Here is a 17,399-nt window from a genome sequence, read left to right on the forward strand (position 1 = left end):
CGGATAAGCTACTGCTGTTTTATTCAGTTTGTGTCAGTCACAGGAGGGAAGGCAGGAAGCGACAAAAGCAGCAGGCTTGCTCCTGGGGCAATGCGAGAGTCCTTGTGGACAATATTTGGTGAGGGGTGGGATAGATAGCTGAGATGGAGAGAAGGCCAGAGCGAGGAGAGAGGGATGGAGGATAGTTCCAGAGAAAGAGTCAAAAGTTGGAAGCGAAGGATTAGGATTGCTGAGTTGCTGGGCTAACTGGGGAGTGGTCTTCTGCCTTGCATCAAAGAGTCCTGTTCATTTTTTTCATTAGGCCCTTTTTTCTCTCCATTCACAGGACCCCCTTCTGCTCCCCATGCTGTCACAGCCATAGGCTTGGGCGCCAAGGTTCAACTGCGCTGGTCCTCACCCCGGGACACAGGTGGCCGCAAGGACATCACCTACAGCGTGTCGTGTGAGCAGTGCTGGCCGGAGTCGGGAGAGTGCCGGCCCTGCGACGCTACACTCCGGTATTCGGAAAACCCTCACAACGTGGCCGGCACTTCCCTGACCATCAGCGATTTGGAGCCACACGTTAACTACACCTTCACGGTAGAGGCCCAGAATGGAGTGTCCTCCTTCAGCCCACGGCGCAGCTATGGCGTCACCAGCATCAGCGTCAACCAGACGGGTAAGGGGGCGCAACGTCACAGCCAAGTGAAAACGATGCAGATGTGCACTCTATGGTGTGAGGTGCCATTGGCCCACACAAGTATCATCCTGAGAGCTATTGCCTTCTGACCCTGCTTTCCAGAAGCATAGGGCAGGTGCTGTTGGGGCAAAATGTGGTCTGATCCAAGATGGCCGCTCTTGCGATCCATGCCACTGCGCGAGGGGCATTCCCTGGTTCTTGAACATGTTGGCCTTTTTCTCATACGGCAGCCACAGCAAAGAAACTTCTTGGGTGCTAAGGATGGGACTAGGGATTGCCCGGAAGAGCTGAGCCCTGGGTGTTTTGTGTTAGATTTCCCAACCACCACTGCCTTTTAAAGCTTTTTTTTTTTTTTACAAAAAAACAAAACAAAACCCCACACCTCCTTACAGGATCCTGCAGAGCCCAATGCACCATCCAAAATTTGCCCAGAGACTCTTCGGATAGCTGGATGGGACAGAGGAGGAGACAGCTGTGTGTGTTTTAGATAAAGGTAGCAGTGTTCAGTTGTTGAGCAAGTTTAGTTTTAGTTTTAATATGTGCATAAAGCAGGCAAGAGGTTGCAAGCAGGGCGGAGGGCCCAGTCCATAGAGTCTACTGGATCCAGAAAATAGTTTTAGCTCAGAGCTTAAGCCCTGTTAGTAAAAGCTGAACACACACACAACAGCCTGTCTAAATTTGAAACTATCTGTATAGATTAGCATATGCTAATCTCATGCTAATTTGTGTCATTTGCCTTAAGTGCTTGGCCACACCCTTGTTATGAAGGCAGCTGTGCAGAGTGGGATCTTGTGGTTTGTCTGTTGGACTTTATTTTGGACCTGGGTATTCATCAGTTCTGCGAATGTAATTTGAACAAACTCTGAAGTCGTAAGATGCCTCGTTACAGATGAGGCTTTAAGAGTTTGCAAATTCTATATGGATCTGGGGCTACTGGCTGGCTGGTGACTGGGCAAATGGTTTTGTCTGGGGAGGGTGCAATCCACTGCAGCATGCCAGACTCACTCTCCTCCTTCTCCATGCTCAGAACCTCCCCGAGTGACCTCAGTGACCATGGATGGCCGCACCACAACCAGCCTAAGTCTATCCTGGACTGTCCCACCCCGGCAGCAAAGCCATGTCTGGAAGTACCAGGTCACTTACAAGAAGAAGGTATCTGTCTCTCCTTGGTACTTCTCTACTCTTAACCTTGAGCAACACTCCCCCTCCCCCAATTCCCCAGCCCATTTCATGGGGAGAAACTGAGGCATGCAAGTTTTTGTGTGTTCCTTTCTTTGCAGAAGGATGAGAACAGCTACTCTGTACTGCGCTGCGAAGGGAGCTCTGTGACCCTCCCGAAGCTCACCCCTGGGACCAAGTACTTGGTGAGCGTCCAAGCACTGACCCAGGAGGGTCAGGGAACCAACAGCATGGAGCACGAGTTCGAGACGCTTGATGAACGTGAGTTTTAGGGAGGCAAAGCTTCTCTAGTTAATGCCGAAGCAGGAAAAGTAAATTTGGGGGGGGGGGGACTGGAGCAAAGTCACCAGAAGATCACACACACACACACACACACACACACACACACACACACACACTGGCAATCTGTTTTCGGATAGCAATGTTTTCCTAACCACCACCTTTTTCTTCTCTGCACCCCACAGGCTCTGACGGCACAAACACTGCTGCAGTTATTGGGGGTTCTGTTGCTGGCTTTGTTGTCACGGTCGCGGTGGTGGCACTGATTGTCGTGCTCATTCGCCGAAGGCATGTGCTTTATTATTGTTATTATTATTATTATTATTATTATTATTCTGTTTGTTTAAGGCAGCAGGGCAACAATGGCATTTAGGAGAATTGGATGCCGGCTGTTCCTTTGTTTCCCCCAGCACGCAAACAGGCAACTTACGGCAACCTGTTACCTCCAGTCTAGCAGGCTTTGCAGGGTTGGTTTTGTTGTTGTTTTTTTAAACGATACCATAATCTATTTTTCCAGAGGCAAAAAGTGGAATGAGTGTACACTTCTACCAAGTGCCTTCAGTTTTCAGAGAAACGGTTTGTGAGCAAGTGAGCATTTTTGCCAGATGGCAAACTGTCTGGCCTTTTCCTTTTTGGGGGGGCCTCCTTTTTCAGAAGCAGTTTAAAAAAGCTGGAGCAGGGGGTTCCAATGGCTCTTCCATTAGTACATGCAAATACAGCACTCCACGTCTAGCAACATCAGCATCCATCTGATGTCACAGTCAACCCAGGCTGAACATGCTAGGCTTTGGAGATTCCCCTCCTGGTTTATTCCTTTTTGTGTTTTTAAACTCTTTAAGATAAACCATCAAAAGTGAAAGAGGGAGGGAAACATGCTGCTGAGCCATGGTGTTCTTACACCAGCCCCATGTGCTCTCTCCTCTGGGATTTGTATTTTTAAGCCATGAATTTGCACTTTTGCATTTGTATTTTTTTTTTTTTTTTAAATAATTTTTATTGCATTTTTCACAAAAAAGAACAAAAAAAGCAAATTTTCACAAACATTACAAAAAGAAAAATTTTCACAAACATTGCAAAAGAAAAGAAAACATAGACAAAAAAAGAAGAGAAAAAAGGAGATTTTAACATAAAAAAAACCAAAAAGAAATCCCTCACTTTCCAATTATAACCTTCAAAACCTTATTTTCCTTACTTCCACCCGCCTCCCGATCTTGTATTCTATGTAATAATTAGTTCAGCAAGCTCAATCTTTGTTCATTTTGATTCTTGATCCCTCCCTTTGTGCTCTTATTTAACTCAGTCACTAGAACCCCTTCTTTCCTTTTCAATGTCCTCAACATTCAAAGATTTTACAGTGTTTTTGTAGATAGACTTTAAACTTCTTCCAGTCCTCTTCCACCTGCTCTTCTCCTTGATCTCGAATTCTGCCAGTCATTTCAGCCAGTTCCATATAGTCTATTACTTGCATCTGCCATTCTTCCAGAGTGGGTAGATCTTGTGTCTTCCAATACTTTGCGATGAGTATTCTTGCTGCTGCTGTAGCGTACATAAAGAAAGTTCTATCCTTCTTTGGCACCAATTGGCCGACCATGCCCAGAAGAAAGGCCTCTGGTTTCTTCAAGAAGGTATACTTAAATACCTTTTTCAGTTCATTATATATCATCTCCCAGAAAGCCTTGATCCTTGGGCACGTCCACCAAAGGTGAAAGCATGTCCCTTCAGTTTCTTTGCATTTCCAACATTTATTCTCGGGCAAATGGTAGATTTTTGCAAGTTTGACTGGGGTCATGTACCACCTATATATCATTTTCATAATATTCTCTCTTAAGGCATTACATGCCGTGAATTTCATACCGGTGGTCCACAACTGTTCCCAGTCAACAAACATAATGTTATGACCAACGTCTTGTGCCCATTTTATCATAGCAGATTTTACCGTTTCATCCTCAGTATTCCACTTCAACAGCAAGTTATACATTCTCGACAATATCTTAGCATTGGGTTCTAACAATTCTGTTTCCAACTTTGATTTTTCCACCTGGAAGCCAATTTTCCTGTCCAAATGATAGGCCTCTCTTATTTGAAAATAATGTAACCAGTCTCGCACCTTATCCTTAAGTTTCTCATAGCTTTGCAATTTCATTTTATCTCCCTCCTGCTCCAGAATTTCCCAATATTTTGGCCAATTAGATTCCATATTAAGCTTTTTTAAGGCCTTTGCTTCCATAGGTGAGAGCCACCTAGGGGTTTTATTTTCCAATAAATCTTTATATTTCATCCAGACATTGAACAATGCTTTCCTGACAATATGGTTTTTAAATGTCTTGTACACTTTAGCCTTACCGTACCACAAATATGCATGCCACCCAAAAACGTTATCATATCCTTCCAAATCCAAAATATCCGTGTTTTCAAGAAGTAGCCAATCCTTCAGCCAGCAAAAAGCTGCTGCTTCATAATATAACTTAAAGTCCGGCAGGGCAAACCCCCCTCTTTCCTTTGCGTCAGTAAGAATTTTGTATTTTATTCTGGGCTTTTTGCCCTGCCAGACAAATCTAGAAATTTCTTTTTGCCACTTCTCAAAACAGTCCGTTTTGTCAATGATTTGTAGCGTCTGAAACAAAAACAACATTCTTGGCAATACATTCATTTTGATAACAGCAATTCTACCCAGTAAGGAAAGTTTCAAGTTTGTCCAAATTTCAAGATCTTTTTTCACTTCTGACCAACACTTCTCATAATTATCTTTAAATAAATTTACATTCTTCGAAGTCAAGTTCACCCCTAGGTATTTCACTTTTTTCACCAATATTAAACCTGTTTCTTCCTGAAACCTTTCCTTCTCTACTGCTGTCATATTTTTCTCTAAAACCATAGTTTTTGATTTATTCAATTTAAAACCTGCCACCCGACCAAATTCTTGTATTATTTCCAGTGCTCTTTTAGAACTAGGGATTGGCTCCTGTAGCGTCAGTACTAGGTCATCTGCATAGGCTTTAAGTTTATAGTGTTTAACTCCGACCTGTATACCCTGAATCTGTTGGTCCCTTCTAATCATATTCAGCAAGACCTCCAGGACTGAAATAAAAAGCAAAGGGGAAATTGGGCAGCCTTGTCGTGTCCCTTTCTCTATCTTAACTTCTTCCGTTACTGCATTATTCACTATTAATTTCGCCTTCTGTTCTGAGTAAATCGCGCCTATACCGTTTCCAAACCTTTCTCCAACCCCCATCCCTTGCAAATTTTTCCTCATAAAGCTCCACGAAATATTGTCAAAGGCTTTCTCCGCATCAATAAATATTAAAACAGCTTTTGTATTTATATTAACTTGTAGCTTTTCTAAAATGTCAATTAAATTTCTCGTATTATTTGACAATTGTCTGCCTGGGAGAAAGCCAGCTTGGTCTTTATGAATCATTGTTGCTAAAACTTTTTTCAATCTTCTAGCTAAAATATCAGCAAAAATTTTATAATCCACATTAAGTAGGGATATGGGGCGGTAGTTCTTTAGTTGTGTCTTTTCTATCTCATTTTTCGGTATAAGCGTGATGTAAGCTTCTTTCCACGACTCCGGCGCTCTTTTCCCTTCCATAATTTCATTGCCAACCTCCATTAGAGGTTGAATTAAGTAATCTTTCATGTCTTTGTAGTATTTGGAGGTTAGCCCATCCGGGCCTGGAGACTTGCCTAGTTGCAGGTTCTTAATGGCACCTTCAACCTCCTGTTCAGAAATTTTGTCGTTCAATATTAATTTATTCTCTTGAGAAATTTTTTGTAATCCATTTGTTTCCAAAAATTTCTCGATTTTAATCTCATTCTGTGGCCCTTGTGAATACAGTTGTTTAAAGTATCTCTGGAAGCAGTCTTGAATCTCCCGTGGGTTTTGTATATTTCGTCCATTTACTTCAAGATTGGTAACAGTATTTAATTTCTGTCTTTTCTTCAGCTGCCAAGCTAGCAGCTTTCCACACTTATTGGCCGATTCGAAGGTTTTTTGTCTCATTTGTTTAATTTTCCATTCTATATCCTGGTTAACCATTTTCAAGTATTGTGCCTGATGTAATTTAATTTCTCGTAGAATGTCCTGTGACTTAGGTTTAGTCCTTAATCTCTTCTCGCCTTCTCTAATTTTCTCTAAAATCTTTTCTTTCTTCTCCTCTTGAAGTTTCCTCTTTATAGCATTTTGCTGGATCAGAAACCCCCTCATTACGGCTTTACTTGCATCCCAGATTACTCTTTTCTCCACGGTAGTCTTCAAATTTATCTCAAAGTAATCTTTTAGTGTTTTTTGAGCCTTTTTCACAATTTCAGAGTCTCTAAACAAGGTGTCATTCATTCTCCATCTAAAGGAACCAGTGGGTGTTAGTTTCATATCCATCTTCACTGGGTTATGGTCGGAGCAGATTTTGGGGCAGATTTCCACCTTTCGAATCTTGGGTGCCATCCCTCTTGTAATCCAAATTTGGTCTATTCTAGTCCAGGTCAAATTGGCTTCAGAGAAGAAGGTCCCCTCTCTACCTAGGGGATTTTTAGTTCTCCAAATATCAATCAAGTCCATATTGTCTGTCAATTCAAAAAAGGTCTTTGGTAGTCTTCCATCTTTTGTGACTACTTGTCTTTCAGATTTATCCATATATGTCGAGACAACGCCATTCATATCTCCCATCAAAATGATATTTCGATCTATAAAGTCCATTAACGTCTCATGCAGTTTCTTATAAAACTCTGATTTCCCCTCATTAGGTGCATAGACTCCGATTATTACTAATTTCTCTCCTTGAAATTGTATTTCAATTGCCACAAATCGTCCATGTTCATCTTTAAGGAGAAACTTTGGTGATAATTTCTCTTTTGCGTAGATCACAACTCCTCTTTTTTTAACTTTGTCTGATGAAATAAAGTCTTGGCCTAACTTTTTATTTATCAATAATTTCCTTTGGAGTCTTGTTATATGTGTTTCTTGTAGGCAAATTAGGTCCAGTTGTTCCTTTTTCAGAATATGAAAAATCCTCTTCCTTTTGCTGGGGGAGTTCAAACCTCGAACATTCCAAGTTAACATCTGCAGAGACATGTTGTTGTTATTCTGATGTTCCACCAGTTGCTCCTAGAAGTTGCTCTTGGTTTGTCGGCGGTATCTCTTTCCGTTGGTCCAATCCCAAGAGAGTTCTTCCTAAGTCAGGTGGTCCCAGTCCTAATATTTCCGAGTCTTTTGTTCTGGCCTCTCTTTGTAATTCTTCTCCAAAATTTCTCAGAAAACTCTCTTTATCTTCCTCTGATCTTATCTTAATTTTCTTTCCTTTAAATGTAAACGAGAGGCCTTGTGGGAATTCCCACCTGAACAAAATTCCGTTTCTTTTTAGCAGGTCCACCAAATTTCCGTAATTGGTTCTAAGATCAAGCAGGTATTTCGGGATATCTTTAAAAATCTCAATTCTCACCCCTTGGATATCGAGTGCTTTCTGATAGTGTAGACTCAGTATTTTATCTCTTTCCTCTTTTGTCCTTAGAGCAATCAAGCAGTCTCTCGGCCTATTTTTCCTCTTAACCCTTCCCAATCGAAAAGCACTCACTATCTTAAATTCTTCTTTCTCTGGATCCAGGTCCCAGCACTCCTCAAATTCCGATGTCAACAGTTCTATCAAGTCTCCTTCTTCTATTTCTGGGACCGATCTAATTCTCAAGTTGGTCTGTTTCTCTTTAAGTTCAATCAAAGAGAATTGTACCTTGTATTCATCCAATTTTTTATTTATTGGTGGTATCTTTTGTTCTACTGCCAATACCCTCTCTTTGGCTTCCTCCGCTGTCTTCTTTGTCTCTTTAGACTCCTGCACCAGTCTGTCAATCGCCTGGGTGTTAGAATTCACATTCGTCCCCAAATCGTTTACTTTTTGCCCCAGGTCCTTAATAGTTGAAGTATTTTGATCAATCTTAGCTGTCAAATTTTGCAGAGCCGATAAAATCTTATCTAATGTTGCAGAATCCGATCCTGTTCCTTTTGATTCTTCCCTTTCTGTGGCTTGTGGGACAGAGAGTCCTGCTGATGATGTTCTTCTATGCTGGAGTTGCTGCTGTGCCTGCAGCTGCTGCTGTTGTTTAATTTTTGCTCTTGTTGATACTTTATCTGGAGGCGGTAACTTGTCTGGTTGTTTCTCTTCCATTGCTTGCCTCTAGAAATCAAGGTCACTCACACAATTCCCAAGCTTCCTTCTTAGCTATAAACAATAGCAGCTGCAGTGGAAAATCCCCAGCTATAACACACAGTTCCTCTAGGGGAGCAGAATACCAGGTTGTTTCTTCAATAATTGTTAAAGAGTAACTTCATCAGCTCCCCAGTTATCTTTCCAATTTGTTGCAAGAGTAAAAGAGTAAAAAAGTTATAAATTTGGAGGCTCCCTTGATTGTTACCAGTCCTTCTAAGCATTCAGTAGCAAAAGTTACAATGTCCATAAACAGTACTTTCACAGTAGCCTTGCATTTATTTAAGACAGACCGGCAGATCAGTGTTAAAAGTAAAGTGGTGGATTTTTTATCCCCCCTTCCCTACTTGGGGGGGGGGGGTTCTTTTGCTCTGACAGTGAAATTTAGCTCTTTATATAAAACAAGTCAGTGGTTCAAAGTTCCCTTGTCCCTTGCTTTTATTCTATTTACAGGATCGGCAAAGCGGACTTCCTGTTTGCACTTTACCGATTTCAGGTCCGAATTTTAAATTCAAGTTCAAAGTCCCGATCAAAGTTTCTAGTTTCAAGTTCAAATTTCAAGTTCAAGTTTCTAGTTTCAAGTTCAAATTCAAATTCAAAATCAACGTCCAATACTTGGTCTTAACTTTGATCTTTCCAAGTTCCCAATTCTTACTCACGGATAGCTGTTTTAATCCGATGTTTCACAGGAAAAAGGCCAGCGCTCTCCGGTAACTGCTATGCAGCTTCACTCCGCAGAAGTAGCGATCGGCTCCAGCACAGCGCTACACCCCCGCTCCGCTCCGGAGCTCTTTTCAGGGCTCCTTTGACAGTTCGGGGGGGCGCAAAGCGTGCCCGCTGAGCCCCACGGCCCCAGGCTTCACCCGCCTGTGGGTTTTTTGAGGGTCCTCCGCTTCGCTGTAGCGGTGGACCCGATTTCTGCGGAGCTTCCCCCTCCGTTTCAGAGGGTATCCGCCATTACCGATGGCGCCGCCTCCGGAAGTCCGCACTTTTGCATTTGTAGGCCTGCTTGCACGTCCGTTACATTGGTGCAACGTGCCAAAATTTGGGAGGGCAGAACCTTAGGGGGTGAGGCTTGATCAAAGAACCTGACTTGAGAAAGCATATTTCCCAGAAATCATTGGAAAGGACTGGCAAAGGTGCATTGGTGTCTTGACACAAAAATACTTTTAATAAGTTAAAAGGCCTTTGAGAAGGAATGGGGCAGAGGTTACAGAGTTTGATGCAAGGAGGTTTGTGTCTAGTGGATAAGGTATTCTGTGGGAGAAGGTGCAGATAGGATTGCCTCACAGGATCACTCAAGAAAACCCTTATTGTTGTCATTTAGGAAAAAGAACTCAAGGGCCCGACAGACACCAGAGGATGTTTATTTCTCCAAGTCTGGTGAGTGATGGTCACTGGCTACATCAGTGCATGAGGTGGGATTTGCTGGATCTGAAACATCATACAGAACAGAAAAGGGCAAAAAAATTGCAAGCTGTTTAGACCTCGAGAGTGAGCATTTATTGTTAAAGGGGTGCATTTACTGTGTCTGAACCCACATGCATGTCCAGTACTCACATGTATTTGCACACACACAAACCAACAAGAGGTTTGGGGTCTTTTGCTAGAGTTATAACATGCGTACATTTAGGAATACATGTTTGCCTCTATTCCTGCCTAAATAAAACTCCTGGCACCCGATACTGAATTTTATTCTTGGCTGGCAATCCTAAAAGACCTCTTAAATGCCAGACAGGCAACCGAGTAATTTTTAGAGGCAAATAAACGATTTTTACATTAAGATTCTTGAGAGGCACATCAGCAAACGCGACTTACTTTATTACACACAGTGTAATAAAGTTTTTCTGTTTTAGGCAGAAAAAATTTAAATATTTAAGTAGGGAGCAAATCCTACCATACACCTTAATCTAAAGAGTGGAAGAATCCCTGCCTATTTGCAAAAGCGGACTCAAACTGATAGTAAGTTAAGAAATGGAGGGAGGGGGAAGAAGACTATTGGTGGCGGGGTTTGAGATGAGTAGCTAGTTTCATTGTGCTTTTGAATTGAACCCAGAATTTCCTGTCTGCTTCTCACCTCGCCCATCTTGCAAATTAAGTGTTCGGCTGAAAATCATCCTAGCAGGCTGTGACTGAACTGGCCGTCTTTTGTCCGCTCTCTGCTCCATTGCCGGATCATAGACTAACTTGGCAGTGGGCGATGCTTGAAAAGCAGAGAGCTTAGGCATGGAACTGCTTTATAACAGCCTCTGCCAAGAGCTCCCCTTAACTGTGTTGTTCCTCTTCGTCCCACAGACCAGCTCAAGCCCCTGAAGACGTATGTGGATCCCCACACCTATGAAGACCCCAATCAGGCAGTCCTGAAGTTCACAACTGAGATTCATCCTTCATGCATCTCCCGGCAGAAAGTCATAGGGGCAGGTAGGGTGCCTTCCATCCACCTTGCACAATGCAGTTGGCTGATGGAGGTGGAGAGCATGTCTCTTCTCCCATGTAGTCAAAGCTAGTTTCAGAAGGAGCTTTCGGAAAGGAAAATAGTAATGCTGACTTTATTTGAAAATAGTATTAAACACTTCTACTTTTTTCTTTTTTGCCAGGTGAGTTTGGGGAAGTCTACAAGGGAACGCTGAAGAACAGCAAGAAGGAAATCCCGGTGGCCATCAAGACGTTGAAATCTGGCTACACAGAGAAGCAACGCATTGACTTCCTGAGCGAGGCCAGCATCATGGGCCAGTTTAACCACCACAATATCATCCGCCTAGAGGGAGTTGTCTCCAAATGTAAGAACCCCTAGATAGGATTTAAGGACCTTGGTGGCTGTTACTGGTTTCCTGTTCCAAGCTACCTCTTTCTGCTGAGCCAGTTCCAAGATACCAAACTCCTGGGCAACTGCATCAGAGTTTGGAATCTACTTGGATCTCATAGGCCAATCCTCTCTCTGTTTCTCTTTCCAGATAAGCCGTTCATGATCATCACAGAATACATGGAGAATGGTGCCCTTGATAAATTCCTGCGGGTAAGTAGTATTCTGTTCATCGCTGGCCTCCTTCTCATGCATACTGTGAGTAAGAAGAGCCTGTTGGATCAGGCCAGTGGTCCATCTAGTCAGCATCCTGTTTGCAATTTGGCCAGCCATATTATGGCCATCATTGGAAGCACTAAAGCAGAGCCTGAGAGCAATAGCGCTCGCCCCTCCTGCAGTTTCCGACGCTCTGAAGCATGCTGCCTCCAACATAATGGGTTTTTATGGACTGAAAGAGCCTTTATTCTTAAAGGCAGCATGTACATATTTTAAGTCAATAGGAATAAAGCTTTTGTTTAAGAAGCTAGCATTTAGCTTGCATTGTTGTTGTTTAGTCGTGTCCAACTCTTCATGACCCCATGGACCAGAGCACACCAGGCACTCCTGTCTTCCACTGCCTCCCGCAGTTTGGTCAAACTCATGTTAGTAGCTTTGAGAACACTGTCCAACCATCTCCTCCTCTGTCATCCCCTTCTCCTTGTGCCCTCAATCTTTCCCAACATCAGGGAGTCTTCTCTTCTCATGAGGTGGCCAAAGTATTGGAGCCTCAGCTTCACGATCTGTCCTTCCAGTGAGCACTCAGGGCTGATTTTCTTCAGAATGGATAGGTTTGATCTTCTTCCAGTCCATGGGACTCTCAAGAGTCTCCTCCAGCACCATACTTCAAAAGCATCCATTCTTCGGAGATCAACCTTCTTTATGGTCCAGCTCTCACTTCCATACATCACTACTGGGAAAACCATAGCTTTAACTATATGGACCTTTGTTGGCAAGGTGATGTCTCTGCTTTTTAAGATGCTGTCTAGGTTTGTCATTGCTTTTCTCCCAAGAAGCAGGCGTCTTAGCTTGCATAGTAGGTCCTAAATCCTTCCCTTTTTGTCTCAACAGGAAAAAGATGGGGAATTCTGTGTTATTCAGCTGGTGGGCATGTTGAGGGGTATTGCCTCTGGTATGAAGTACTTGGCCAGCATGAATTATGTCCACCGGGATTTGGCTGCCCGCAACATCCTTGTCGACAGCCAGCTCGTCTGCAAAGTCTCTGACTTTGGTCTCTCCCGCGTCCTGGAGGATGACCCTGACGCCACCTACACTACAAGTGTGAGTGATAATGGCTTCTGTCCTGTCATGCTAAGTTACGGTTCTGTCCCACCATGGCCAAGGAAGCTGCAACGGGTGGGAAAGGGGATGCATCTTCGCCAGGGCTGGCATCTGGTGGAGCTGCCCATGGTATAGGAGGAAGAAATAGAGAAGCCAGAAAGGGGGTCCAAATGGGAGGGAGGAACTTCTAACTTGCTGGCAGCGGATGATCAATGGAATGCGTATGACCAGTAGCAGGAAGTCTGCTTTACCGCTCAGTATAATAGGGAGCCAGTGGGAATTAATCAAGGATCTAGGAACACCTGAAGAAAGAAGAGGAAGGAAGGAAGGAAGGAAGGAATGCTTGTTTCCCATGACTCTTAAGATGGCTGCTGGCTAAGGTCTCTGCCCTTGTTCCGGAAGGATTTGACTTCTAGTCATCAACATCTGCCACTTGGCTAAAACATGAGACCTTTCTTTTCTATCAGGAACTTCAGAAATTGCCTGAAGGGAGGAAAGCACATATTTAGAGAGCCTGGGAATTTGAAAGTGTTTTCTCCCCCAAATCAGTGAGTGCCTTGGGAGTCAGAGGTTCTGAGGGTTTTGGTGTGCTTGTCCCTTGCAGGGTGGGAAAATCCCGATCCGGTGGACGGCACCGGAGGCTATCTCTCATCGCAAGTTCACCTCGGCTAGTGATGTCTGGAGTTACGGAATAGTGATGTGGGAGGTGATGTCGTATGGTGAACGGCCTTACTGGGAGCTCTCCAACCACGAGGTAAGCGACTGGGTGTCCTTGTGTGGGTGTGAACTATGGGGCAAGTGATGCCCCTGCTGGTGACCAGATTGCTGTTGGATCCCTTGTGTTTGGAGTTTTCTGGCTAATGGAGAAGAAAGCTAATTCTAGGAGATACAGTCGAAATATATATAAAAATAAAAAAAATTGTCCAGCAGCACCTTGGAGACCAACTTAAGTTTGTTCTTGGTATAAGTTTTCGTGTGCATGCACACTTCTTCAGATACACTGAAACAGAAGTCACCAGGCCCTTATATATAGTGGGAGGGTGGAGTTTTTTGTTGACTACTGTTAACGACTACAATTAGTCCCACAGGAAAAAGCAAGGGATAGTATGCAGGTGATTAGCATATGTAATGAGATAGGAATCCAATATCTCTATTAAGACCAAGTCTCTCCATAGTTTTCAGTTTAGTGATAAGTTGTAATTCAGCAACTTCTCTTTCAAGTCTGTTTCTGAAATTCTTTTGTAATAAGGCAGCTGCTTTGAGATCCTGTATTGAATGTCCTGGGAGATTGAAGTGTTCTCCTACTGGCTTCTCTGTCTTGTGATTCCTGATGTCAGATTTATGTCCGTTTATCCTTTGGCGTAGAGTTTGGCCTGTTTGTCCAATATAGTGAGCCGAAGGTCACTGCTGGCATTTGATGGCATACACAATGTTAGAAGATGAGTAATTAAATAGGCCTGAGATGCTATGTTTGATGTTGTTGGGTCCAGTTGTGGTGTTGTCTGGGTGTATGTGGCAGCAAAGTTGGCATCTGGGTTTATTGCAGGCTCTGGTACCAGTGTCCAGTTGGTCTCTAAGGTGCTACTGGACAATATTTTTATTTTTTTATATATTTTGACTGCATCAGACCATCATGGCTACCTACCTGAATCTAGGAGATACAGTCCCAGTTCCAGAATGCAAATGGAGTTTTGTCTTGAGGTCCATTTTTTTTAAGGAAGCAATGTTATGAGGCACATGCCTCCCCCATCCCACCCTAGCTGTGCGTGGAAATGTCTTTGTCCCCAGCATGGGCTCAGTCTTATGAAGTAAATTGCATCATAAGTTTTGCCCAGTCACCTGTGAATCTATCCATCCGTTCTAAAAGGTGCTTATTGCTTGGGTTCCTTAAAGTTTATGTCTGCAAGGCTAGGGGTGGACTTGCAATCCTGCCTGCCTTGGATGCTGATTTTTATGCTAGGATGGTAAGACAAAAGGGGTGGTCTTTCCAAGCTGAATCCCCTTCACTGTTGTTCACTTTGCCTTCCCAAACAGGTGATGAAAGCAATTAATGAAGGCTTTCGGCTCCCAGCACCCATGGACTGTCCTTCTGCCATCTACCAGCTGATGATGAGGTGCTGGCAACAGGAGAGGAGCCACAGACCCAAATTCAATGATATCGTTAGCATCTTGGACAAGCTCATCCGTGCTCCTGAGTCACTCAAGACTTTGGCTGAGTTTGACCCTCGGTATGTGCCTCTCTTCTGGGCCTCCTGCTCTCAGAATCCCTAGATACGGTTTGGGAACTGTTGTCTCCGAACATCCCCTTCCCCATTCCAGTCCTCTGAGACGGAAGCATGTAAGAACAGTGCCAGGAAGCGGGGAAAATCCCCAGCTCATAAGCCTCCCAAGAATTCTCCCCATCCACTTGGGCTCCCTTAGACAAGACCGAACTTTAAAGAGCCGGGGTCCCCCTTTTTTTTTTGTCTTTGAAGGATCTCCATTCGCCTTCCCAGCACCAGTGGCTCAGAAGGGATCCCTTTCCGAACTGTGGCCGAGTGGCTGGAATCCATCAAAATGCACCAATATACAGAGCACTTCGTGGCCGCTGGGTACAATGTCATTGAGAAGGTGGTTCAGATGACCAATGAGTGAGTGTGGCAACTTCCACTCTTCCTCCATATTTTCACCCCCATGCCTGCTGAGAATGCTTCTCCTGTTGTTGTTTTTTCCTCGTGGTCTTTCTTCTGAAGCCTTTGTTCCCCTCCTGAGAGAGGAGGTAGCTGGAGTTCAGGGTCCTCTGTGAAAAGCCAACTCAGCTGGTTGTGAACATCATGGCCCATTTGACCCCTTCCCAGTTCACAGCGGAGAATGAGGCTGTTTTCTGCTTTGATTTCCAGAGAGGAGAGATCTCCCTTCTTTTGTCACATGACTTCACTGTTAGAATCCTGTAGGATTCGTAAATTCACCTTTCCACTGTGTCGGGGCGGGGGCTTACACATCTTGTTGTTGCTGCCTCTTGTTGTTCTCCCCTCTCTCTTGGGAGAGGCTGATTCAAGCCTGCACCCTATAATTAAGCCACTTTATGAGGCCAGGAAAACGAGGAGTGGCTCGTTAAAAGCAGACGGGTGCCCAGCCTCCTTGGATCATGGCAAGGGGAGGCCACACCTTCTCAGCACGGGGATTGCCGGGAACCTTTGTGTGATATTGAAGCCACAACCTCGGTTTCTTTTTTAATGATACCTCTGCAAGAAAGATGGAGATACTGAGTGTCAAGTTATGCTGGTGGGAGTTAAAGGAATACACTCCGGATTTCACAATATTTCCCACTAACCTGGTCACATCTGTTTTCTTCCCGTTCCCAGGGATATCAAGAGAATTGGGGTACGTCTGCCAGGACACCAAAAGCGCATTGCCTACAGCCTCATGGGGCTGAAGGAACAGGTCAGCACCATTGGCATTCCGATCTAAGGGGGACGGATCTTGCTCTCTATGGGTAGCTTCCTTGCCTAACTTCAGCTACCCAGTGGCCGGGCCAAGAACCAATGGGCCGTTGTACTTCCTGATACATACTTGAAGTGGAGAATTCAGGAGACCTCTCTCACCAAGGATGCTGGCTGCCAAAGAAGGAGTCGGGTGCCTGCTTTTCCACTGTGCTTCCTCAGCATAGCTCTGCGTTTTATTGTATGGCCTCGTGACTGCTCTTGTCTGCTGGAAATAGTAACGCTGCGGTGCTGGAAGTTTTCAGACGAGGCATTGGGCTGTGCCGCACGCTGACTGTGTGTCGCCAAGCAGATCTGCCAAAAGCCACATTTCATTCCTCTCCTGGCTTGGACAGATCCTGGGACTACTGGGTGCCTGGTTCCATCCTTCCTGCCATCTGGCTCCCTTCCGTTTGCAGCCCTGCAACACAGAAGGCCAAAGCATCCCTAGGGCTGTCCATCCCATTGCCAGCTCTGCCATCTTGTCTCCGAGAAACCTGCAGGCCCAATGCCGTATTTATTTACCTGTTTGGAAGCCAAACCTCAACTGGTTAAGACTCTGTGGATTTTGGGAAGTGGGAGAGTTTTCTCATGCCACAGCAACATTGTTGAACGTTTTTGGATGCTGAACAGTTGCTCTGTTCAGTCACAGGTGGGCTCTTCCTTTGTTCTTCCTTTTTAAGAAGCCAAACGTGGTTGGATCAAGAGTAATGCTTGTGCAGAGTCCCCTCTGGCATTTGTGAGTTTCAGCTTTGAAGTGGTTGTGCCAAGGATGACCGAAAATGACTCTCCACAGAGTCATCTCAGTATTTCCTGCTCTCTATTTATTCATCTTTTCCAACTGCTGCCCCTTCTCCCCATTCTTATAATGCACTCTTGACTTATTGACAATTGTTCTCCTTCCATATTACTTCAATTTTTAATTTATTTTTTTATATTTATTGATTTATTTTTTTAAAAAAAGCAAGACTTTGCTGTTAAGGGTAATCATGCACAACTTGAACAAAAATGTTTACCTTGTGTGCAGGAATATTTCTAGCTTTAATAAAATGTTTTTATTCTTGTTTTGTTGTGTATACTGCACTGTATGGAATGAAATGTGAGCACATAACTACCTTGAAGGAGCTGGCTGTTGGCCACCGTTACTAACAGGCTTCCCAAAGGCATCTAGTTGGCCATTGTGAGAATAAGATGCTCGACTAGATGGGATTTCGGCCTGACGTAAGACCCAGTTTCACTGTTAGGGCTCACGATCAGCTTCTAGAATGTTATAGGTCCACCTCTTGTGTTGAGGTTCTTTCTCGAGTCCATTTAGGTGATGTGGAAATTTAATAAACCTTTATTGCAGAAGATGATGGTCACACATGGTTAACACCATAATCTGCCACCAGCTGGTCTCCCCAGCGTTCGAAACTCCCATTGTTCTAGGCGCATTTTGCGACAGGGAATTTCATTAGCGCGAGCAGTTTCTGAGCTCTGGGCAC

The 17,399-nt window shown here is 44.1% G+C and overlaps 1 protein-coding gene across 2 annotated transcripts in view; it reads left to right on the top strand.

The window, feature by feature from the left end:
- EPHA2 (EPH receptor A2) overlaps positions 1 to 16,979 on the top strand; it is a 39,166-nt gene extending 22,187 nt beyond the window's left edge. The window contains exons 5-17 of one of the 2 annotated variants that reach the window (XM_079986856.1): positions 326 to 658; positions 1,707 to 1,831; positions 1,960 to 2,119; positions 2,323 to 2,425; positions 9,662 to 9,717; positions 10,630 to 10,755; positions 10,932 to 11,114; positions 11,289 to 11,350; positions 12,245 to 12,454; positions 13,059 to 13,208; positions 14,489 to 14,682; positions 14,929 to 15,084; positions 15,799 to 16,979. In XM_079986856.1, the coding sequence (XP_079842982.1) occupies positions 326 to 658; positions 1,707 to 1,831; positions 1,960 to 2,119; positions 2,323 to 2,425; positions 9,662 to 9,717; positions 10,630 to 10,755; positions 10,932 to 11,114; positions 11,289 to 11,350; positions 12,245 to 12,454; positions 13,059 to 13,208; positions 14,489 to 14,682; positions 14,929 to 15,084; positions 15,799 to 15,904 (1,964 nt within the window). In that variant the 3' untranslated portion in view covers positions 15,905 to 16,979. The remainder of the gene's footprint in view (positions 1 to 325; positions 659 to 1,706; positions 1,832 to 1,959; positions 2,120 to 2,322; positions 2,426 to 9,661; positions 9,718 to 10,629; positions 10,756 to 10,931; positions 11,115 to 11,288; positions 11,351 to 12,244; positions 12,455 to 13,058; positions 13,209 to 14,488; positions 14,683 to 14,928; positions 15,085 to 15,798) is intronic. The other variant, XM_079986857.1, reaches the window with a different exon arrangement.
- Positions 16,980 to 17,399: the final 420 nt, after the last annotated feature.

The sequence above is a fragment of the Podarcis cretensis genome, assembly GCF_951804945.1.
Source record: "Podarcis cretensis genome assembly, chromosome: 8".
NCBI classification, from domain to species: domain Eukaryota; kingdom Metazoa; phylum Chordata; class Lepidosauria; order Squamata; family Lacertidae; genus Podarcis; species Podarcis cretensis.